The 25,716-nt window shown below is 38.9% G+C and overlaps 1 protein-coding gene across 6 annotated transcripts in view; it reads left to right on the top strand.

The window, feature by feature from the left end:
- The window catches only part of LOC142397988 (teneurin-3), a 142,365-nt gene that overhangs the window by 3,861 nt on the left and 112,788 nt on the right, over window positions 1-25,716 (top strand). For all 6 annotated transcript variants that reach the window (XM_075481871.1, XM_075481868.1, XM_075481867.1 and 3 more), the window contains exons 2-3: window positions 7,971-8,451; window positions 10,262-10,537. In XM_075481871.1, coding sequence (XP_075337986.1) covers window positions 8,193-8,451; window positions 10,262-10,537 — 535 coding nt within the window. In that variant the 5' untranslated portion in view covers window positions 7,971-8,192. The remainder of the gene's footprint in view (window positions 1-7,970; window positions 8,452-10,261; window positions 10,538-25,716) is intronic.

Below are 25,716 nucleotides of genomic sequence, written 5' to 3'. Positions count from 1 at the left end.
TGAAGTGGGAGCCATTCTGTCGCTGTGCTTGGATTACTTAAAATCAAGAAAAGCACATATTCGAGCATGGCAGCGTTTTGTTTTGATTTAAGCTCTCTGGCCATAGCAGGCTGAGATGAAACCCACCTGCAATTAGCCACAGAATGCTGTCCTGCTGGTCCAGCTCTGGGAGCAGCACCACTTCACACGGTTGTAACCTACAGATTAACATTTATGGCTCAGCATGCTCCAGTGGACTTTCTGGGTCAAGACCAAGTAGCAAGATTGGGGAGTGGGCTTGACTTTGTAACAGCGCAGCCCTCTCTGTATGTTCCAGGCTGAGCCTGAAGAGGAGAGCCAAACGGGAATGTGCTTAGTGTAGCATGGGGAGAACAAAATAGAAAGGCGTTGTGGTTTCTGCTTGTGAAAATTGTCCTCAGGCTGAGTGTAGGTTCAACTTTTGTGAGAATCCTATTGTGTTCAGTGGAATTGAAGATCATGTCAGGAACTGTTACATATTTAAAGGTTGTCATCGCTCATTGTTGCTGGATGTCCAACTAAGGTTGAAATATTCAACTTTTTATTTTTAAATCAAGTTCATTTTTTTCTTCTTTCCCTTCACATTAGTTTATGTCACTCAATTCAAAAGAAACATTTCTCCTGCTGTTTTGCTGCACTTTCTTAAAGCACCGTTCGCTCTGAAGCAGGATTCTCAGAATAGATTTAACCTGCCAAGGGCCTAGGGCCTGGTCTTTTGTGACCCCTGGACAGCCCAGTGGGAATTTAGGCGTCAGCTATGCTTGTCAATGAAGCCGCTTGATGGCCTCAATAATTCAGTTGACGCGACCTCTGTGATGCCGAGAGCCTCGGGTCTGATGGGTGACGAGGAGTGATGATGAGGACACGGCAGAGGCGTTGGCTCATGTGTGAAGCCAGGCAGTAACACACCCAATGACGATATACTGTCAGAGGGGTGAAGTGGAAGAAAATATTCAATATCAGACCACTGAAGAGCATAAAACTGGTGCCTCACAGCAAGCGTAATGTTATACAGGTCAGCAATCTTTGACTTCCAGTAGCGCGCTATGTGTATTCAGAAGTCTGTCTTCGGCCAATCACTACAGGCCAGACTCTCCAAGCCTCACCCCTGGAAGTAGAGAAACCAGAGCAATATGGGGAATTTTGGGATTGATGTTTCTTTTATAAGCCCGGCAGTATTTCAGTATTCTGAAAACACTGCCGCGCCATCCTGACCTATATACTCTTTAAAACACTGTCAACTAAAAAATAAAACTGTCAATTTTCTGTTCATGCATTGCATGGTTTATGGGGCACAACAAGCGTAAAGAGAAAACATGCTGAATATGATTGTGTGTGTGTTGTATGTACTTCCTTCTAATTTCATACCCATTAAGAGAGTATAATGATTCTTTTGTAACACTTGTGTAGACGTGTAACTGAAACAGTACGTCAGTGTCTGTGTTTGGTCAGATTTGATATTCTCCCGCAGTCGCAGTAGTGGTAACGTATTGCATTCCCATTGCAGTAGGCACCACTGAAGCTTCCCCCCATGCTCTGTTGTCTGCGACTTTTGTATGATTGCTATGTATATTCCATCTACCTCCGCACATTCTAAAAGAGGGAGGGTTAGTTTGTGGTACCATCATGTGAGATGCATTTGAATGACACCCAGTGTCAGCACTTTACCTCTCTGTATTTGAATTTTTATCTGCTAGCTGGGTTTGTATGCTCCCAGCATTTCAAATCTAGCTTGAGTAATGATTTTTAGCCCCTGTCTGAGTACTCTGTTGATAGGCTGCGGTAGTTCTACAGATGTCCAGATTAGACCGAAGATTGACTGATATTTGAGTTTGAGTTTTTAATTAAAAACACACTGTTGTCTGAATAAACAAGATTCCTTCAACGATTCATTTTTTTTCCTCAGGATCACTCAGACCCATTTTATTTTGTTTACCTGATATATTGTGTACAGAAAATGGTTTCATTCTGGTACTCGCCCTCAGTGGGTTAGGGTTTTTGTGATTGCTCTTTCCCTTCATTACAATGCAGCTGCGGTATCACGACAATTTAATTTATTTCCGTAACAATGGGTCGATCATGGATTTGTCCGTAAATTGCCACAGGTCTGTGCAGTTGAATTTGCTTTACACAGCATGGACTCATTTCATTGTGAGTAAGCATTGCATGAAAATTTGTTGATGCTTTCTTCCAAGATTCCCAATTAAGTCGATGCTCATGAACTGCATTACTTCCTTAGTTCCCCTGTGTGAAATGCCACTGCAGTTACACTGATATGAGAGATCCAAGCTGTGGCCCATTGAATTAAAACTGTCTGATGCAATTGGCTGCATGATATGGAAGGGAGAGCCTAGTTTGATAAGAGATTAGTACCTGTAGCCTTGGATACAGATAAACACTGTAGCCTGTATGTATGAATGTAGTGAATAACCTGTTATTACCATTTGAGATGGCGGCAGATATTGAAAAAGAAACATTAAAAGCCCTGCTTTTCTCTATTCCAGTCTACCACTCCTAACAATTACATAGCAAGAACTGAATTTGGCTGTGCTTGCTATTTTTTTTATTTATTTATTTAAAAAAAAAAATTCCTCTAAACATTCAATGAAAACATAACTCGCATAAGTTACTGTTGAAGAGTTATTTGGGGAATTTGTAAACATCCCAGCTCAGCTTCTTGTGCTGATTACTATGTTATCTCAGGACTGGCACATGCCAAAACAGCAGAACAATAAAATGGTTAGGATTTGACGTTGACCGCTATGATTTAACAGCAACAGACAAGAAAAAAAATAAGGCAACAGAACCGTCTTGAGTTCAGCTCAGCTTTGTTGAGTTGTTTTTTCATACTCACTGTAGCTTTGTTTGTCTTTTTAATGTGCTGCAACTATGAGGAATGACGCTTCAAGCCCCGTATGCATGGAATAATCTGAAGTGGCTGGATCAGAGATTTGCATCACTTTACTCCAACTGTGAATATTCTGCGTTTTACACCGAGACAAGAGATCTAGCATAGATCAAGATTTCATCATCTTTCCTGAGTCTCACTGAGTGCAATAAGCGCTTCCCTCTCCAAGTGTGCAAAGGATGTATCGGGCAGTGAAATTTCATTAAGGGTAGATATTTTCATGTCTAAATTAGCTCCTTTTTCTGCACTTTTTTTGTCCATCTTTGATAGATTCATATGCTCAGTCTGTGTACACTGATGGATTTTAGTCATGAAAGAAAACTCTTTATATTACAGCATCATAGAAAGTTTGCAATGTTTGACCAGATTCCCTCAAATTTACACAACAGAAGACGAGAATCTCTGAAAAATCCAGGAATTTCATGATCATAATTGTTACGATTCACGTATTTTGACGTAATAGCTCCAGACTTCATACTGTAATAAGGGATGTAGGCATTGTGCCTCAGTATAGAAAGAAAACAATGTGGTTCAGACGGCATCCAGGATTCACAGAGTCTGGGCATCATCCTGCAGACAAACACTTCTCTGTCTCCAGAATCACTGGTGTCAGGGGGAAACAGGCAGCATCTGATGGAACACTGCCTTGGTTCTCCCTCCCTTCTCCAAGCGCTGGGAGGCACAAAAAAAAAAGGAACTGAAGAGAAACTGAAAGAGGAGAGGGAGAGAGGAGCGTCGAGGAGGAAGGGGAGAGAGACTCGACAAGATGAATTATGCAAAGCTGTCAGAGGCGGCTATTGTTGGAGGTGCTGGCTGTGTTAAAGTGAGCTAGCCCTGATCTCCACAAGCTCCATCAACCACTCTCACCACTCCCCGTGGCTGAGAGTCGTCTGATCTGTGCTCCGGCAAATGGCCAACAACAAGATGTGCGGATGTGGGGGGCAGTAGCCAGGCCACTTGGTGGCAGGTGAATTGTCTTGGAGGGACACACCAGCAACGACAAGTATGCTCTTTATTACCATTATTTACAGAGGTCACCAACAGGAGATCTGAGCTGATACAAACAGCCACCCCGTGGAAATACAATTACTGAGCATAGGCTTAGTGAATAGTTGCAATTTCAGCAGTCTGGTCAGCAGTGGCTACTCTTGTTTTGCAAAATGCTTTGTGTGCTAAAGTTGGAAGTATATGCCGGCTCAGTTTCAGGAGGTGCATTTGGTCATTGAATAAATTTTGCAGTAAAGTGATCCGTTACAAGACTCAAATCTAGTGATTTTTTTTAAACTTTTTTTTTTTTTTTTTCCATTGTGCTCATTGTGTTTAGATGGTGCAGCAAGCAAATGTATGGTCAAATGTTGTCTTTAAGAGCCTTGGAAATCTAAAATCTATTTTCTTCATCACTTTTTGCAGCAGATTTTGTTTTCCCCCACTGGAGAGCTTTCTGTATTTCTCATTTCTGTACTTCTGTGTCTGAGTTGAGGTGGGCAGGTCTTAGCTGGCAAAGATAATGCCTTCTGTGCACCAATCAGAATTAAGCAACACTGAAATTAGAAGCCAGTTGTGGCCTTGGTTCGTCACTCAATCAAAAATTATTAAACTACATGACACTAGCCCTGTGGGACAGACAAGACTTTTTTTTTTCATACCATACTTGCATCCTACTGTAAGATGTATCCTTTCAGTTGATTGTCACTGCTGTAGTCAGAAGCATCCCCATTAGGACTTTCTTTAAATTGCTTGCGCTGTTTGATCAAGTACTAACAATTAAAACAAATTGATAAAAGTAAGAAGTTCTCAGATTGAAGATGCTAGAAACAGAGAATAAATGGGTGTTTTCCTTGAGGAATCTAAAATGTTACACCTTAATTTTCCTGTCAATTCACTAATTGGTTAATTAATTGATTCGGCACTAATGAGCTGACTAATCAATTAAGTGCTCCTTACAAAGTTCCCCTTTTTAAAGCATCTTATTTATTGCATTAAAAGTCTTTTTTTTTCTCTCTCTTTTCTAAATAATTTCCTGATGTCATTTGCTTCTTTAGTTTATTCTGTATTAAACCAATCTGCTGGTTCTAAAACATCTTAAAAAGGCTGCACTCTTTTGGTCATCCTTTCCAAATCCCAGGTTGGAATGATAAGGCACCCCTCAACCATCTTTGATGAATACCATAATGTATGTCAGACATGAAACAAGTACATCTCAGACCCTTGAAACCTCTCCAACTGCCTTGAAGAGCCAAATGACTTGGACACATTTCTTCACACCACATCATACAGATGGTTTATGGTTTATGCTTCAGAGAAGTGCAGAGGTGTAGGACACTACCAGGCATCGGGGGATGGTATTCAACTGGCTCGCTCGGGAGTCGTTGGGATGTGTGCGGAGCTGCATAGATCATGAATTGTCTTTTTTCCTGCCTCACTAGCCCACGAGAAGACCGCTGTGTGACACTAATTTTGCAGTGTCGACTAGTCCACTGAGTGGTCACGGGTGACCGACTGTCCTGATTCAACTGCATGATCAAAGGTAAAAGGAAGTGTAGAGGTGAATGATATAAGGAAAGGGAAAAAGATGCCACAAAGTTTGATGAATAAATCCTCAGATTTACTTCAGACCTAAGCAAACAAAAAAATCACTTTTCTGTGCCTTTGTCCCTTTTGATAGATTGATGTACTAGAGGTTTTAGAAGCACAATAGATTTACCTTTAGAGCCTCTGCGACCTTTTTTATTTTACATAATTTAGACTACTATGAATGTCTCTCATGTATCCTGCAGTGCCGTGCCTGTATACAAACAGGATGCATGGATGAGCTTTAAAAAGATAGCGTCCTCAGAGTAATACAGGAATGTGTATATAAGGACATGCTTGGTCACTCTAGGGCTTATGGCTGATTTGGGCACGAATCTAAATCCTCCTATAGTGCAGGTTGCAGCTTAGTGTGTAGGACTTGTAGCATTAGCAGTTTTTCTCACCGTGAATCTCTTTACAAGTCCATAAAGAAGTGAAGGTTTGTAATCAGCGATGCTTCTGGGCGTGTCTGCTTGCACTCATCCTGTGCATTAATCTGCCAATCTGGACGGGTGTGTACAATTTTCTGAAAGTGATGAGATATGATTGAGATGGCCTGTGGCTTTGGAAAACAAGTGTGTGGGATGTAGTGTTGAGTGTAAGGGTTGCCAGAGAGTGTGTCACTGATTGCATCTCAGCCCTTCAGGGAAACGGAATCATATCAAGCAACTTTAAGAGACTGGTGAGGGGGGGTGTCAGGGGTAAGTTTAATAGGCCGAGAACAGCTTACAGTTTTCATTATCCCTGATACCGGTACTGCACCCGCGACTGCTTCAGTTTTTGGAAAGTCTCTCGGGCTGGTGCTATCTTGCTGTGGGACGGTTCACTATCCTGGCTTCATTGGAAAGTTTTGATGCTTGATGTGAAACAAAGTAGATCTCTTTTGGGAAAAGAAGGATTCTGATACTCCAGTCTTACAGCTCAGCCAAGAGAGAAATGAAATTGGAGTGTGTGTGTGTGCATGTGTGTCAGTGGGCAGTTGGGAAATGTTGATAATAAACACTTCTGACACACTATGGCTCCCATTCACGTTCTACTCTGTTTCATTGGAGTGGGATTTTGTCACATTCCCATCCTCTTCGTCCACATCTTTCAGAACGCAGCCAGAGTCATCTTTGAATATTCAACAATTTAAGTATTTTATTACTGATACATCTGATGCCTGTGTGAACATAACCAAATGATACTTAATTAAGGGAGTGATGCTCATACAAAAATAAAGATCTCAATAAATGTTTTAATGGTCAAATTAAGCTTAGATAGACTTTTAGATGGTTTGCAAGGTTATGCAAAAAGGTTTGCATATATGATAGTGTTATCTTTTCTGCCCGTTTTATGAAAAAAAAAAAAAAAAAAAAAAAAACAGGTACAAGGTTAACCTGTGTTGGCACTGAATATCCAGCTAATGCCAGATTTTACTCTGAATTGTTCATAAGGGCGTTTTTTTTATTGCAACATACTGCATTTAGATTAAAGACACCACTATCTCTAGCAAAAGAAATGAGTTTTAATGAGTTTCTAAACTTTGAGCATTTAAACATTATATTAATTTTGGTTTCATGTAAGTGGTGGAATATGTGTCAGTGGAGAAGGTGCCACCAGAACATTCTGAATCTGCTATATTCATTTAGGATGAACTGTCTCTTTTCTGTTTTTTTTCCTCTTAGATGTTGCTGGCTCATTAAACCATATAAAAAATATGAGTTTTTACAATAGAAACATGCAGTTTAACTTGTTATCACTGGTGTTTTTGGGCTGAATTGCGAATTCGAGTTAAAGTTCCTGCTCACACTTCAGTGTGACTCCGCTCACGATGAATAATTTCCATTGCAACCGCAGAAAAAGTTTTTGTCAAAACTGCTGCTCACCAGGTCTGTGGATTTTTCCAGGTAACAAAAGTAGTTTTTCTAGGAAATACATTTCTGCTGTGACTTTTGAGTGCCTCAAAAGAAGTTCCATTTACCTCTCTCCATTTTAGTGGTGTGGAGGCAGAAGTCTCAGACAGGTACCCGGAAACCTTGACAAGTAAACCAGAACTATGTGCTCATATATTTAGCACTGTAAGTAAGAAGTTTAATAATTCAGGCAAGCTACTGCTTTATTTATATATTTCTTTCACTTTACTGTGGCAGGCTGCTAAACTGAAAGTAAAAATACCGTTGGTATTCATCTTTAAGTCCTTTGTCCTCTCCTTTGTTAAGTGTTGGAGTACTTTCACAAAAACAAAGTTTTGGAAAAAAGAAAAAACGAAACACAGTGAACTTGATTTTAAAGGCTGAAAAAAGCACAGTAATGAGGTAATCGTTAAAGAGGGGAAGTCAAGTATGTAACAGTTCATGGGTGAAGTTTCAGAGGTGGGGATAGAGCATTGAGATGGGGCAGTGAGAGGGGGATAAATGTGTGCTTTTGAAGATGAAGCTGACGGATTAGCGTTATCTAAGGTCCTTGCTTCCTTTCCTCATCTCTTTTCCAGGTGGAGCCGGTGGACGATTGAATGGACTGAAGAAGCGTCTGACAGAGGTTCAGAAGTGTGGAGGAGGGATTTAGGAAGAAATCAGTTACAGGACAAGAGTCACAGCCACTGGAGGAAGAGGAAGGAGGAGGATTGGAAAAGAGTGAAATAATCTAGTGGTGAGGTCTCAGGAGAGTGTTGGTGGTGAAGGGGAGGGAGTTGGATACCCAGCATGCAGGCAGCATGGAAAGGGTGAGGGAGCAGCGGCCTTTCTGCTCGCTGTCCAAGAGCCAGAGAGACCGCGAGAGAGACAGGGATCGGGAGCGCCGTTACACCGCCTCCTCGACTGACCGGGAAGAGGGAGCCTGCCGTGTGCCCACTCAAAAATCATACAGTTCCAGCGAAACCCTTCAGGCGTTTGACCATGACCCTTCACGTATGCTGTTTGGAGGCAGAGTCAAGGAGATGGTCCACAAGGAGACAGCAGAGTACACCAGGCCAGGTTAGTGAGAACATATCTTTTCTGTGGGAGTTTTAAAATTTGTATTTAGCTCCAAAATATGAGCTAAATATGAGGCTGCTATGGAAGGTTTAAAAAAAGGCTATTTTCAACCCAAAGTCCTTTATCCTGATGATAGTTGCCACAAACACTTTCTCATAGATCTATTTCTTTTTTAGTCTGAAGAGGGAACCATAAGGATGAAAGGGAAATTTTCAGTTTTCTACCGCAAACAAAACAAAATCTTTTTTTTTGCTTTTGTTTACCAGTGTGACGCTTCATTATAATTTAACATGGATGCAGGGATTTTGTCGTTTGTTAACTAAATAGTACCATCTAACGGTTTTATCCTCCGCTTTATCCGTGCAAGCTTGACAGCAAGAAAAGAATAATAATACATCACCAGTATGCAAGACAGTGGTAAACACAATTAAAGCATGCCACAAAGGCATAATTAAGTTTTATTTTCCTAAACTTTCAAAAGAAAAGTCATTTTGGGTGCAACACAGTGGGCTTCTTCGACCCTTTAGAATGTTCATACTATGCTGGACCAAGTTAGAATAAGAATAAATGCTCAATAACTAACCCTCTTCTTTAATTGGCTATTAGAAACTGATCTAATTTCTGTAATTAAAAAGTTTGAGCAGTTTATTCTATTTTATGGCACTCTTCGGGCTCGTAAGATTGCAATCAGAAAATCTATCCATTACTCCCATACATTTTTCTCAGTGCTAATTGGTGTCCATTTTAGAATTAATGGGATCATGATGAAGTTGTGGGAGGAAATCTAGTTTTCACCATTTCTTTTTTCAAATGCAGACATTTAATGTTAACGACTGTTTCTTACATCATCATGATCGGTGTCGGATTTAATATCTGTGGTGGAAAGAGAGCATATTTTCTGTGCTATATTTGCTCATTGTACTGTGTGTGTGTGTGTGTGTGTGTGTGTGTGCGTACGTACAATGGTGCATGGGAAGCCATGTGTAATGATCATTTCTAAAACCCTCAATACTGTATGTATAATGAAATGTAAAACTAAAGCATTATAAATAATGACATTTTTAATATTTCAGAATTAACCAAAATGAGTTATGCAAAGAAAAGAAAAAAGATCTTAATTTTTGGAATTTAGATTTATTATTTTCTTCTCACAATTTCCATAGACTATAATTAACAATTCTCATTGTGTAGAATTGAATGGGTTTTGTATTTATTGCATCAAAGTGCTTGACTTTTAAGTGTGTGTGTGTGTGTGTGTGTGTATCTATATATATATGTAACTTATTATAAATATCATGTTTAAACCCATGTATACATTTTGAATAAAGTACACAGTGTAGAAAAATATTTCCAAATTAATTGACAGATGGCTTTCACTGACTTCTTGGTGAGGTTAATTTAAGCTATTTTGTCTTTTGTTATAGTGTGTGTGTGTGTGTGTATACACATATATATATATATATATATTTATTTTTTTTGAAGACATGGCAGTTTTTTTTTTTTTTTTTTTTAATATATATATATATATATATATATATATATATATATATATATATATATGAAAGAGTGATCAATGATCTGTTCATAATAAAAAAAATATTTCAAGCACCTTTTTTTCCAAAGCCAAATGTTCAGAATGTAAAAGCTTTGTGATTTAAGATCTTGGGAGGATCTTGTTAAGACTTTTATTTCAAAATGGTCCCCTTCCTTGCCACTATGCTTCTTTACTGTTTTTTCAGCGGCTCCGCTCTTGGCTATTAACAACGTTGTTGCTTGGTTTGTTAACTTTACTACTTGCTGTCATCCACAGGACAGACATTTTCATTGAGACAACTCGGGATTTGTGAGCCACCACCTCGCAGAGGCTTGGCTCTCTGCCCTGAGACTGGCCTGTCCCACCCCCTCAGCAGCTACTCTAGAGGACCGCTCGCCACAGAAAACCATGAACCTGTATCACCGGAACGTACCATGACTCTTTGGGGAACGGGGGCAAAATCTGGGCAGAATTCATGCCTCTCCAGTCGTTCCAACTCGGCGCTCACACTCACTGACACGGAAATGGACAATAAATCGGACACTGAGATGGGTGAGTAGGGCACACTTTTCATTCCTTTATCTTAAAACGCTTATTTGTTTGCAGCTCATGCTCCCATTGCCTTTCAAAGAGGAGAAATCCCTATGTATGAAAAGCAGCGGTAGGCTGGATTAGGGTTGGTGCTGGAGACGGGGCTCTCATTGGTGGAAGAAAATGGAAGCGCTATTGGTGGGGGCGCTTGGTGGGGCATGTGCAGTTGTCTTTGTTTGGATCAAAGGCGTGATTTCCTTCCCGCATTTAGTAAAGAATGTGGCCTTCGTATTGAGTAGTTGCTAGTCACCTAGTACTTCTCCACAGGAAGCAGTAGAGTTTGATAAAGTTTCCCCATGGGCTATCATATAATCAAAGATAGCTTTGTGTGCCTCGATCTGAGATTTTGCTCAGAAGTTCGGCAGTGGTTGACTGGGCATACATAATGGCTGATTAAATGGGCACAATGGTTTGAAGTGCAAATTTGATCATGCTGGAAACCTGAGATGGAGAATTGGGGATCTCTGTTTGAAGGGGGCAAATCTTTAGTGCGTCAAATGGAGGCGAGGCTTATGGACTGGTTATATGTGTAGCTGTATTCTATAATTTAGGCTATAAATTGGTTTCTGCTAGTATTCTACCAATTTCTCCTGAAATTTTAGTTTGGAAATACCTTTTTTTTCTATTTGAACTCTCCTTGAAGTCTTTTAGTCCACGGCTCTTGTTTTGGTGTAAAGCTTCTAAATTTCTTTTCAAAGGTTGGTACTCTAGAAACGGTTCTGACATTCTACGTCATCATTATCGCATGAGCCATCACCATTATAACACATGCGATGTAAAGCTCTAATTATTTGAAGAAATCGATGGTCTCAAAGAGTGGCAGGCGGTCTAAATAATTAGGGCTGATTACACTTTCCTGGCAAGAACATTAAAGAGAGGGTAAAAAGGAAAATGTCTCGTGTTCTCGTGCTATCAATTTTTATACCGAAAACATTGGCTACAGTCTGACATTTCAGACAAGTCATTTTCTTAATGGCAGCATTCATCATAGTGAACTTGTCTCGGGGGGGATGTGAGTTAAGTCTTGTACCTTTTAAAAATGCCATCAGAATTTAAACTCGTGTATTATTTCCTGTAGCTGGCATTTGCCCAGAAACACTGTATACATTTGAGTCACTAAAAGCTCATCCCTAACCAGAGAGCCTGTTAATACAGCCTTCACTTCCTTCGTGTTTGACTCGAGTCATAATTGTTGGCGCATTCTCCAAGAATGAAACCATATCGCCAATCATCGCTCCATTCCGCAAGTGAACGCAGAGCTTGGCTTCAATAGGTTCTCTGCTGAGCTTTGATTTCTGCTGCCCTGCTCCACTTAAACTGCGTGACCCCACAAACACTCATACACACACCACACTGCGCCCCTTAGGCATCTCGTGTGGAGTGTCTTTAGGAAATATCTCAAGAAGCTGCTGCTGATTGGCTCTAGTTTGTACAACGTCCCAATGAGACTTAAACTAACTCACCAAACAACTGTGAGTTTAAGTCCAAGTCAGTTTTATGAAGGGAAAAATCAACATCTAATCTACTTTATCTCGGATGCCACACCTTAAATGTTACAAAAAGTAAATCGGCTTTTGTAAGAACTCTGTCAGGGTTGGGTTTAGGGAAGGACACGGATGTGGACTTAAGAAAGAAAAACTGGATTTGTTTACAAAAATCAAAAAACAACGTACAAACCAAAGGCGCGGCCGAACCAGATATCAAAAAACTTAACTGGGAATAAATACTTGGAAAACAAAACAAAGAACTTAACATGGCATGGATAAATAAATACTTAGCTTGGTAGATCACGTGGCACATGGGTAACAAAGCAGGTATGGTATGTGGGGCAAGAAACGAACAAAGAACCGACAACAAGACAGGGGGGAACTGCAAACTAAATAGGGACAGTGATTAGTGACAAGGTGCAGCTGGTGGGGAATAACACAGGTGAAGTGAGTGAACTAATTAACAGAGTGCAGGGAAACTAAAACATGACTAAAAACTAAACATGGACTGAAACACAAAAACATAACCTAAAACATGAAACTAAAAACGTAAGTCCATGGGCGTGACAAACTCATATCAAGTGTATTGAGTTCAGCTCGCCTGTTCTTTTAACGGCACATGCTTTTTCATTTATAATTGAAACATTTTAATCCCTTTATGGCAAACTATTTATGGAGCCTTTTTCATCATCCAGATTTTTTACCAGAGTAAAGAAAAAAAACTTGCCTCTGTTCTAGATCTGCTCTACAGATCTCAGTCTTTTTTCTTTTTGTCTTTCAGGAGGCATTGCACTTTTGACTTTCACTGTTTAATGAAGCAGCTCAGAGAAATGACCCATCCAAAGGTTTCTATCAACCCAATATGCATGCGGAAGCTTCGACAAGGGGCCGTTCAGCCCCACTTATTCATAAATGAACTCAATATTTCATTCTAATTTGCTCTGTTCTACAGAGTGTTCGACACAGACAAGTACCAAAGCCTGAGCGCATTCACAGAGCGCAGCATCTGCAGATGTTAACCTATGAGAGGTCCATCCTTTTAAACATGAACCCAGAGTGGTCATGAGTGGCTATCCTGATGGTCTGCAGCTGTAAATGACCCGTGTGGGACCATAGACTGGATAAGATGTGTTGTTCTGTGAAGTGATGCATTTACATTTCTGCAAATGCCAGGAACTTCGTTTGAACTATGGTCTACCAAAGAGAGGACATAGAAGGTAAAGTGGCCATCTGTTGCATTCTTTAATCGTAAAGGTTGTGTCATAGTCAAGTTCCTTTTTGTGATTAAGTGGCTTATAACTAACCAGCAAATGATAGAAGTAACAGATATATTATGAGATGTCATTAGGCTGGATTTTTATTCATTTATTTGAAAAATAAAAAAGAAAGAAGAAAATGTAGTTAATAGTACACTGTTTAGATTTCCGCATGGACAGGGTATAGTGCAGCTCGCCGTATTCTTTTCACATCCAGTCATTTTGATTTAAAAAGCATTTTATAATCAATAACCACTCACCATTTTACATTTGAACATTTACATGCCCACAGTGATGTACTCCCACACAAATTAGAAAATATATTATCCCTGCTCTCTCTTCTCAAGCAGAAATTATTTAATATCATTTCCCATACCTGGCAGTGATAACTTTTCCATGAAAAAAAACACTCTTACACGTACATGCAAACTAACATTCTTCTGTTCACTCTGTTTAAAGTCGTGGCATTAAAGACCAGCAGTGACCATCAGTTGAGTGTTGGAATTTCATGACTTTAGGGAGTGTAACTCGTCTACAAGTGGCGACCTGATTAGAATAAGAAATACTGGCGAGAAAATTTGAGAAAATGGAATTTTAAAAAATTAGCTGTTATAAAAGCATAATGATTGGCAGGAGTGGGAGCAAAAAAAAAAATTAAAAAAAATCTAACTAAAGCCTACACAGCTACAGTGCGTTATAGAAGCTTAATGTAATTAAAGTATTTGACCTCCATATTTTAAGATACATTAACAAAGAGTCAAAACAATTATTGGAACAGCAAGCGATTCAGGTTGAAGTTTATGTTTCACAGAAAGTTAACGTGAAATATTCTACAGATTATTTGATGTTACTATTCAAGTATAGTTACAAGATGAAATACTAAGACACAGATCCAGTTTCAATTTGTGACATTATTTTCTGAAAAATTATTTGTGTTAGAAATTCCTGTTTTGAATAACTTGATATATAAGATGTGTTTTTACATGGGTTAAAATGCAGGTGACTTCTTTTGTTCTTGGGTTTTTCAATCCTTCAGGCCTTTAGTTTTCATTGAAGTCGTATTTTTTGGTTGAAATATCATGAAAAATTGAAAATGCATAATTGAAGGAACCATTCGCTTTATTGTTAGTCTCACAATGTAATATTCCACTCCAAATTAAAAACACGCTCTTCAGTAAACCTAGTATCACTGGAAGTCATTCAAATTTAACACCTCAGAACGTTTGTACACTAATCTTTAAAGGTGCTCCGGTTCTACATACACACACATGCTACTACACTAAGGGCAGTGAATCCGAAATGAGGAACAGAATTTTTTCCTAATTTTGAAAAAATTAATTACTTTTTTTTTTTAAATGAAACAGAAAATCAATTTAACTCTCACTGTGAAAGCTCTCACTGCTAGAGTGCATCTCTTATGTTTTAAAGTTGAATTGCATAGGTTGCTGTTATATGGAAATTTAGCTTTGGGGCCGTTAAAGAATGGCATCTGAGTAAAAGTCAACACATCCCAAGGAGACGGATTTCTTCTTCCACCCCAGTGTTGACTGTGCTGGGTTCAAAATCAATATCATACCCTTCATAAAACATGAATGACTGCATGCAGCAAAAACACTGCTTGGCCCAGTTGAGTTGTATTCCTAATAGAGTGTGAAAAAGCTCACACTTACTTGTTAGATACTGCAGCTACAGAGCTGCAGCACCTCGTGACAGCACCTCCCCGGCTTTAGAAACCATTTCACATGGGTTTATTGTTCAGGAGGAGGGGCTTGAGGCCTGCTGACCCCTTGTTTGGGGAATGGGACTTCCACTGTGGTGCCTGTCATCTTCAGTTAAAGAGGCATCCTCTGCTCCGTCCGTCCAAAGTTATTGAAGAAAAAATGTGTGTCGCATTGATGTTTTCACAAAGGATGCACGGCCGGTGAGGATGCGGCAGTGCCTCGTGTGTCTTCCCTGTCATGTTCACATCAGGCACTGTTTACTAGAGAATGCAGCATCGAAGAATTTCAATTTGCTCAAGTCACAGGTCTACATTGCGGTCATACACGTTTTACAGATGTGTATAGTCCACTGACTCATTGTGTGAGCGGTGCCAGTGAAAGGTTAATTAAATCAGTAGAGAAGTCATAGAAAAGTGTGCTGTAGCACAGCAAGCACCAAAGGCTTTTTGGGTGGGAGTATGAAAGCGTCCCAGACTCCCTTTAACATGCTTCTCTGCGTATGCATGTAATAATGCTCACTCACCGTGTGCCCCCACCTTTCCTCCGCCTGGTGAACATACGTGCGCATGCACTTGTATATCTCCCTTTATTGTTCACACTTTATCTCTAAGATTAGAAAATCACGTGCAGACATGTGTGTGCGCACACACGAGCGCACAAGCAGGGGGGACGTCACGCTGATGAAGGTGACACGCCATCTGTCAAACTCCTGTCTCAGATCTGCGCCTTGTATTGTGACACTGGAATCAGACTATTGATTGTAGCATGAAGAAATCCTTCCTCACCACTTTCATAATTCAATATGGCATAAACGGGACACAAAAAGAATAAATAACATCAGAGAGGGGTTTTTTTTTTTGTTCCCTTGGTCAGAGGTGCCGGCCATCTGGGATATTTTGAGGTGCACTCCAGAACTGGCAGAGAAAACAGTTTCATCATTTCTTGATAGACGCTGGATAGGTGTGTCTGCGTTTTATCTCGTGCCTCGTCAAAAGAGGAGGCACGCTTTGATTGCCATCATTTACTGTCATCACTTCTCTGCTTGCTGCCGCTGTCACCGCTTAAGTGCTCACACTGTAAGTGCTCGGGGTGACAGGGGACGTGGCATTCAGCGATGAGATGTCATAGCAGGTGTTGTGCTTATCAATCATACATAAGGCCTCTGTTTCGGAGTGATTTGGAAAGTCTTGTGGGGATTATTGCCCTCTTTCTGTGCACAGCAAAGGTCGTTGACTTTTGATCCTTCATCCAAGCAAATGATCACTAATGTTGGGATTTCTATATGTGCTATCTCATCTTAACACCATGGTGCAACGTATGCGTGACGTGTCATTCTGCCCGTATTGGTGAATTTTTTTTGTATGCAGACACAATCTTGCTAACACATTATCACAACGGCAACACATGGTGAAAAACTTCTTCTCACACCACAGCTACCCCCCACAGAGTAGATGATCTGATTAGACTTTGGAGTGTCTTGCTGAATAAATTTGCATATTAATAAGGTAAAGCTTATTTTTTTTCAAGCTACTATTTCCCTTTAATACTTCAAAGATGTGTTTTCAACCAACATCTATGTGCTGACAGATTCATTTTTATTTGAGCTAGAAATATTTCCCAGTCAATATGACTGATATGCTTGTCTTAACTGTTTCTTTATATGTGAAGCTGATTATGATGTGAAATTAGAAAAGAAAGTTTTGTGATTTTTTTTTTTTTTTTTCAGATGTCAACCAAATAAAAGACATCTCTGTATTTGCAGACTTCAGTTGAATGTCAAAATTGATATTTTCTTTTTTTTGTTTAAATAATATTTGATTAATAAGGCTGAAAAACATGATGGATGTATGAAGTTCATCAAATTTTTTTTGAAAACTATGAAAAAGAAGCAAGAAAAAGTGCCCAAGGTGATGCTTTCAAATTTCCTCTTCTGTCTGACCAACAGCTTCAAACATAGATGTTTGATTTAGATTACATAAAAGAGCATCAAAAACGCAATGTTCAGTCTTTTTTCATCATAAGGACTATACAGCCAATAATTGTTAATCAACATTTTGCCTTCATCTTAGAAGTTAATCCAAAATGATGTTGTCATATCAATAGTTTTAATGCTTAAGGGTTTAAGGGTGGAGTGCTTGTGTGTAAATTGGTCAGTCAGGCATTCAATATGGCGGTTTATCCTTCTTATGTCGTCTCATGCAGATGCAGTTGCACCTTAAATTGTTATTAACTTTATCCTCCATTTACCTGCTGTCACCAAGTTGTTGTGTAACACCAAGCGTCTCCCCATCTTAAGTTTGGCCCAGCGTCACAGGCGACACTTTCTAACCCCCGTACGTGGCTCAGCCTAATCACTTGTGGGTGAGAAACTGCAGGACATGTTATTATGATTAGGAATTACTCTGCACTTGTCAATTACAAGGCCACTGTTTACCGTCCTCAAGAGAAAACGGCTCATTTCATTTCATCACACAACCTAATTGAGTGATTGTATTTGTACGCAACACGGATATAGACAGGAAGACATTTTTATACTCTATGAATATTAATGTATGGAGCAGAAATTAGCATGTCGATCCATTAGTTTTGATAATAATTACATGTATGTCTGGTATCTCCGGTGTAGGCAATGTTTTTCTGAACCCAGCAAGCCACTTTTAAATCTGAGATGCGAAAAGTCTCACAGGGAAATGCGCATGTCACTGATTGCTTGTAATGTGAATAACTGAAAGGGCATAGTTTAGTTTTTCCATTTATTGCAGGCAAGGTAAAACCACCATGTAAGAGATAGGAGAAAGCTGATAACCTTGAAAAGACAGACAAATGTTGCGGATTGTCAGGATATACTATCTCGGCCTGTTTTCGTTTCATAGGGGCTAAAATAGATTTTCCGTCCTGTCCTGCATCGACAGTGGGTGTTCAGATGTTGTCTCCAGACTAGACCAGCCTATCAGATTTATTTGGTTTTGTGTCTTCCTTCTTTTACAGTCTCCTTTTTCTCCTCCGTCTTGGGACTCAAGAATGTTTGTTATATCTATTGCCGCGGTGCTGTGGCTTTGACCCCAGTGCTCTGCACCTATTTAGATGTTGGCAATCAAAAAGTTAGAGAGCAAGGGGATTCTTTTGCTTTTGCACCTGAATGTAAAAATATATCTGTGCTGCAAATATTCACACCATACAGCAAGTCCTTTGTTCATTGCCCCAAACATGTCCTTCTTTAAGACACAGGGGCCAAAACGTTTGAATTGCAAAGTATCATCCTCTGTTATGGAGGAGGTTTCTGAAACTATATGATGCAAGCAATCTTAAGAGTTGATAATACTGAAATAAAACCTCCCAATTATCCCCAACCAATGTATATATGGACAAAAACATTTTAGAGGCAATTGATTTCGCAAGCTCTAATTTTCTTTTTAACAGATGCGATTATAGAGCCCATCTTTACTGCAAATTGTAGCTCTAAATCTTTTCATCTGCCGTGGAAATACATTTGAGTCTTTTATATATATGAATAAATGTTTTATGAAAAGCCCTGACTTCAATTTCAATTTCGATTTCAGGGAGTTTACGTCATGTGAACATCTCATCTTCGACAATGCCACAAATGAAAAAGCTTCAATCTTAGTTTACCTTTTGATACCACAATATCAAATGGTATTGTAACATTTGCCCCAGCTGTGTGCTGTTCCATGCGCAAAAGAGGATTTTGAAATAGAAAATGTCAAGGGCTTTCCAGTGGGTAAGAGGGAGCAACCTTAAAACTTTCTAGTATGAGGATTTTTTTTCTTTTTTCTTTTTTTTTCTATAAATAAATTACATTAACTCCCCAATCTTGATACTTTCTTCAAAGTTGAAAAATTATTACTAGTGTGTTTACAAAAATTGTATGCCTTGTGTGTTGCCTCTCAGGCTATAAACAAGCTCGGCAAACCCTCAGAAGAAGACCTGCATTTGTAGTGCTTAAACACATCAATTTTGATTTAACAGTAATTTTGTTTGTGTGATTAGCTTTTGCAAATGTGACCATTATTGTATGTAAATATCGATTTCTTCTGTAAAAAATTCTCATCTATGAAGCAATTGTTGGTTTTAAAAAAAATAAATAAATAAAAAAAAGGAGAAAGGAAAAAGGAAAATTTTTGCCAAAATGTAGCCCAAAATCACTGCGTCTTAATAAGAATCCAGACTTTCAGGTGACTTTGCCGTGGCTTTTTGATTATTCAAGAGTAAACAACTTACTTCAGATGAAGTGAGAGGAACAAGAGCAGGTGGAGAGATGCAAAAATGTTTCTGGCTGCATCTTTGGGGCATTTAGGATGAGATTATACAGCAGTGCTCAACAAAAATGATGATACTATCTCACTTTTTCTCTGACATATGTCTGTGGAGCTGAGACACTGTAAAGTGAAGTAATGACCACTGATAAATTCACCAAAAAAATGTTTGAAAGCAGTTAATTTATTTATTTTTTTATTTGCCTTTTTTTTGTTGTTGCAATTTATTGTTTTTAAATATTTTTTTCTAATTTTTTTCCACATATATCAACCACTTTAAGAGAATTTTCTTTTGTAAATTTACAACTTTAATCCTACAAAATCCGGTCTTATTTATTAATTTTTTTCTTAACTTACTTACTTGCTATAATGGCGTATGCCAAGGAGATAAAGTACAACAAAAATATGAACAACATGTTAACACGGCATCTTTTTTTAAATAAATTTTATTGCATTTATTTCAGGACAAATAAAGTTGAACTTATATGTTACGAGTAATATTGTATTGTTACGCGGATAAAATCAATTCAAATCAGCAGTTAAACTGGTATTAAGTATAAAATGCATATATTTATGGTCAAGATTTATTTGCCTTTTCTTTAATATTTACTGAGTTGAATTATTGTGCAACATTTTACCACATGGAGCAGTGTATTGATTACATAATTATTGATTAGAATGTTCTTTTAAATAGTTGACAGTTTACATGTGTTATGTAGTTAAGGGAGGCGTGTAAAGCTTTGTAATTGGATCTAGATCCCTTATCGATTACAAGGCACGTTTGAGGCTGAAGCTTATTCAAATGAATTAGAATATCTCAGTAATTTTACTATTTAATCTTGATATTTTATTTAAGTAGTACTCAGGAGACACGGTATGTTTTTTAAAAAAGGAGCTGAACCACAGAACGTATAGATGGGCTATAAATTAAATGTCCCGTTGGCTCATCGGAGAAACAAGGCCTGGAGGCAGGGTCACCTAACTATGTTCACAGCTCTCTTCACACAGCTCCTTTTTCTGCCATTCTGCACCACAAGAAAATCAGCCTAGAATATTCTTAGTCGTTGATATTTGCATGAAATCTTGGCTGGTCTGCTTACAGGAATAAAATCATCAGATCACCTTAGTGATCAGTTCATGTGATGGATTTTAAATTTACGATCCCGTCATTCCCTTCCAAATCTACCAAAGTGTACCATCCATGCTTTAAATAGCTTATACGACAAAATAAAGCAGATGAGTATTCGCTCAGAAGGGCATTCTGATTGAGGAAGGCTCCTTTACTAAAGGACATTCTAATGGATATATAGAAAGACTTCAAGGGCTGATTGGAAAGAAGGTGATGGCACAGTCGAGAGGAGCACACACATACGCACACACTTTAATATCTACACACTTTTACTTTCCTTAAGGGAGAAAGGTCAGTATCCAGAGGAGGAAATGGTGAGCTGTTGTTATGATTGATCACACGGCAAGGTCCAGAGAGGACGCAGTGTCACTTTCATTGTCAAACTCATTATACCACAGAAGAAGATTCCCCACCCTGCTCTCATGTGCTCTTTCCACAGCAATAACGTGAAGAAACCATCTCACTGCACGCAGACACGAAATGGGCATGTCAAACTGGGAATCTCAGTGAAATATGCTGAATGCACACAATAGTTTTACTCGACACTCTATAGTGAGAAAATACATGATTCTGCAATGAGGACAAACAAAAAAATACAAAAAAAAGAGAGAGTGAGCAGGCGTTTTAAATGAGCCGTGTAGCGGATCTCATTTGGAATATTAGCAATAGTAACAGTCAACTTGCACCATCGACAATGTGGAGAACTGCCAAATCAATTAAAATATAACAAAATTGAAGTGTTGCAGCCAAAGGCAGCTTGCAAGAGGTTTGGAATGATATTCTTGTCCTGATTAAAAATGAATGGTATCAGAATACATAAAGCTTTCTGGCCAAGCGCCCAGAGCAAATAATCCTGAAACTGTGGTCACTTCAGAGGCAGGGGAAAGGCATTAGGTGTCCAAGATATGAAGGGATGCTCAAGTAACAGACTGTTCTCTGTTCAATTCATCTAATCACCAATGCAAACCTAAGCACTTTGCAGATATGGATTTGAGGCCAACGATTGACATCAGATACCATGTAAACTGATTCATGCTCAAAGAAAGAAAACATATTCTCTTGTAAAAGCGTCTCTTCTACGCATGCCGCCTCGACTTTCCAAACCGAGCCTTTTATCTCGGCAGAACTGAACTCAACCCAACACCAACAAACAGAACATGAAACAGAATCCTTAATTTAGTCGACGGAATCTTATTTTACATCAAAAGGCTCTTCTCATTGTTACAATCCTGGAGCTTGAATAGGTATGATTGTCATTTGCATAATAAAATTACACATGAATCTGCATTAAGCTGACATCTATTTTGTATTTGCACATCTTGATTTACATTAGCTGTTTGTGATTTGAGAATACATTACTGGATTTGGGTGGATTTAACAGCCAAGCTGCAATATAGACATTTCCATCATGGTGCTTTCCTCGGGGCAAAGCGTAGCAAAGTAAATGGAAAAGAAATACAGACAAAAAAAACCCCAAACACTGATCTGTGGTGTTATGTACATAATCCAGGGTCGTAAAAAGGAATGAGTGTGAATACTAACTTTCAGGCACTCCTTGATTTAGATTGTTTTGCCTCTTGGGTATTGATCATGCCTAAAGGCTTCCAAGAGAGGTGAAGCCGTCTCTGCCAAGAGTAGAGGTCACTCAGATAAATTGGCCAAGTTGGCTTTTAGCAGCTCCAGGGTCAAAGCCCATTCATCTTATTAGACCGACGTATCCTTTTAGAGGCCTCAGAAGAAGGATTAGACAAAAGAACAGCACCGGGGCGTTAGATGACAGACCATTTGGCAAATAGGTTAGAGCAGTTTCCACCTATTGTCTTCTTCTGCATCACCCAAAGGAGCTGTCTGCAGCGGAGTTGGGCATTGGCATCTTTGAATGTTGGAAAGAGATCCACTATGGATGGGAACAGGCTGTTGGAAGAATACTTTTTCAAAGAGAATTTAGCAGAACTATGTTGCAACATATGTCATTCCTGACTGTTATTGTGTTTGAGTCTTTCATGTCTTCTTTGTATACTTAAGATTGTTATTTTTTTAAGGTAAATTAAGCCATGTTTGACTGCTTCTTTTTATCATTTCTGTGCATTCCTCGCTGTATACTTCACCTTTTACTGTCACCAAGGTGAAATCTGCCACACTATTGAACAAACTCGCATATAAAACATTAGAAGTATATAAATAGCATAAGTCAATATGAAAATCCAATTGTTTAATCTCCATACATGAGCTCACATAAAACAAGATACATCAGTGAGAAAAAAGAAACATGGTGTACATCTTGACATCATCTCTAGGCAATGATATTGGGAACACTGAGTACTTTGAACACATCAAAGTACTGTTATGTTAAACTTTAATGTCTGCCTCTAACACAGAATAGATGGATCCACTGAATACTTTCTAGATTAGTTATATGCTTTTGTTAAACAAAAACAAATCTCAGTTAATATCCATATTTGGGAAGATACAAATAGTCATTCTTTTGTTGGAAAAACAGAGGTTTATTATACAACTTGTTTGTATCTTTGGTATTATTTAGTAGAAAGTGCTAATATAAGATATAAGACTTAGGAATAAGAATGCCATGAAGGTCGATGCAATTTATTTCTAGTCTTCTTTAACATGAATTGAATTATTGAATTATTTGTGATTCGTTAAATTGGCTGCTGATGTAAATCATTCATTAGAATATACTTTGTCATGTGAAATCACGTTCGGAACATATAGGCAACACCACATTTTCTGCTTAATTTCAAAAAGCATTGCTCAATGCATGATGACAGAAGTTGTCTGAACATATTAAAGTGGACATATTGACAGCACCTTAAGTTGTTTATTGACACTGCACTGATTCCCTACCAATAGTGGCCATCATAGCATTAAAATCTGAGTCTTTCCAACCATACTGCAGTCTAGCCTTTATGTCAAGAATATTTTATACATTGTTGAAGAAACCCAAGCGTAGTGTCAAGATGACATACACAGCACACTGCAGTAATTGGGTGCCTCCCCCCTCTACTTGCCCCTCACTATTGTTGAGGGAAGAAGCGTTGGTTCTAATTTGAACTCAGCTTTTGACTCTCTTCGCTACGTTTACCAAAACTGCTAAATTACAGTGACATTTTTCCACTATAATGGTGTTTCTCTCCAAACCCCTTTTCTCTTAGTCTTTTTGTGAAGATGTACCAATGAAGGGTACTTTCAAATTCATTAAAAAATGGTGATTATTAACGTGATTAATAGCACCAGACTGGCCCAAACTATTCTTCTATTTAACTGGTTTCCCAGTTTTTTTCCAGGATCAGAGATGCCACTATTTCAATAAATGAATCGAATTCAAACAAATCTCTCAAATTGTAAAAAAATGCACTTTTATGATCTAAACCAGCTGTTTACCTTCTACCTCTGGCCCCACCTTTTATTTCGGGGCCTTTTTACTTGTCTTTTAGGCTTCATTTTGGTGGAGCTGCTTGTTTTCACATCACTTGAAGATGCGCAGAGGGACAGTTAGGCGTCAAGAGGGGTGTCTTGGAGTCTGTTCTTGAAAGAAGCATGGGGTTGACATTTGGGACTTCATTAAAAAAGCTTGAAAGAGATTTTTTCTCCAACCCCTCTGCCGCATGACACAATATATTTACCATGGCAAAAGAATATTGCTCACAAAAAAAAAATCCACTGCTGCTCTTGGCCTCACACAGGGGCCATTTTGCATCTCAGATAAAGTGGTGGCTCCGTGAATGATGACTCGACACTATTACATATTAAATCAGCTTGTCATTCTGTCCGGGTCTATCGCTTTTCCACGGAACATGACATACGGTGTCATTTATGTTTTAAGTGATGATGCGTGGTAAGATTACATGGAAAACTGCCTTGCTAATTGCTTTGAGGAATGTGGAGAGGGTGTCTGTGGTGAGGACTTGATATAAGAATGTTTGTGTTCCAGTCCATGTAGAAACTAATTTGTTTCCTCTGTTAATTTATTTGAATTTTTTCAAGTTGGATGTAGATGTATCAGAAAATAAAAAGATTTTTGTGTACACCATTGAAAAGCAATAACGGGGTATTCATCTGCACTTCAGCCCGTGTGCTTTGTTTAGCTTATTCTAATAATGTCAGAAGTAGAGTCAAATAAAAGTACAATATCAGCTAGAATTGAACATTATGCTCATACATCACGGGCGACAACTTCACTTGTGTGGGTGAAGAGCTTTTAGATAGTCTGGCAGTGCCTTGCTCTCCATGAATAACATTCATTTCACCACTGGCCGAATACCAGGGTGGGCTATATTCTCTCCATCATTTAGTTTGTAGATGTTAGTGTTACATGCACCAGGTGCAGGATGACAACTAAATGAATAATGTGTCTGGTAGAGGGGAAACTCAGTCAGGGGAAGCCCATTCCCAGGACTCTCCATTAATATCACAGTCCGCTCTTTCAGGGGATACTGCTGACATTTTGCTCTCTGTGTAATAGAGACCTAACCTTTAAGCACTGTATGGAATAAGTCATTTTTTGTAATCCACTGTCCATTGTAGGGAATTCCTCAACTACTGTCTGCTATGCATCTGTCCTCATTTCCCTATTATTGGTTTATATTTTTATGCCCTTTTTTTTCAGGGTGGAGATGTGTGCAGTAGCCATCATTTGTTTTCAGATTCCAAATCCATAGAATTCACCCCTCTCAGCTGAAACTTAAGCTCTGTTAAACTTTCCCAAAAATAAGAAAATTGATATGGAATTTTGTGTAATTCATGAGACAGACTTCCAGTGTGAGCCGGACCATAGATGATGAGTTGGATGGATGATCAGAGTGCACATCTTGTTGCATCCAAGTAGACCCTAATTCCTCAAATCCAGACTCAAGAGTTAAGCCACCAAGAAAAACGGACAGATCCCTTGTGTCCTTCTTGAAGCCGGTCGAGCTGAAGGAAAGTCATTGTTTCAGCAGCCGGTAATGATGATTAGCCACAATCTGGGGGATCGACTTCACATCGGTCAAATGTGTCGACATCCTCAAAGGGAGAGATCGCCCACTGTCCTAGCTGTGCATACTAAGCAGATTGATTGTATTTCTTTTAAAGGTTTAGAAAAAAAAGTCTTTGATATGTGCACAGTGATAATGAAGAAAGGCTTTAAATTGCAGAAGTGGAGATATTTAATATTTCCTGATTTTAAAAAATTCAATATTAAAGATCATTTAGCTTCTTGGTTCCGTTCAAGGCTTTAAGTGAAGTGCTGATCGTGTGTCATTTAATCTCTGTGACAT

The sequence above is a fragment of the Odontesthes bonariensis genome, chromosome 13, assembly GCF_027942865.1.
Source record: "Odontesthes bonariensis isolate fOdoBon6 chromosome 13, fOdoBon6.hap1, whole genome shotgun sequence".
NCBI classification, from domain to species: domain Eukaryota; kingdom Metazoa; phylum Chordata; class Actinopteri; order Atheriniformes; family Atherinopsidae; genus Odontesthes; species Odontesthes bonariensis.
This window is presented reverse-complemented; position numbering and strand designations above follow the sequence as displayed.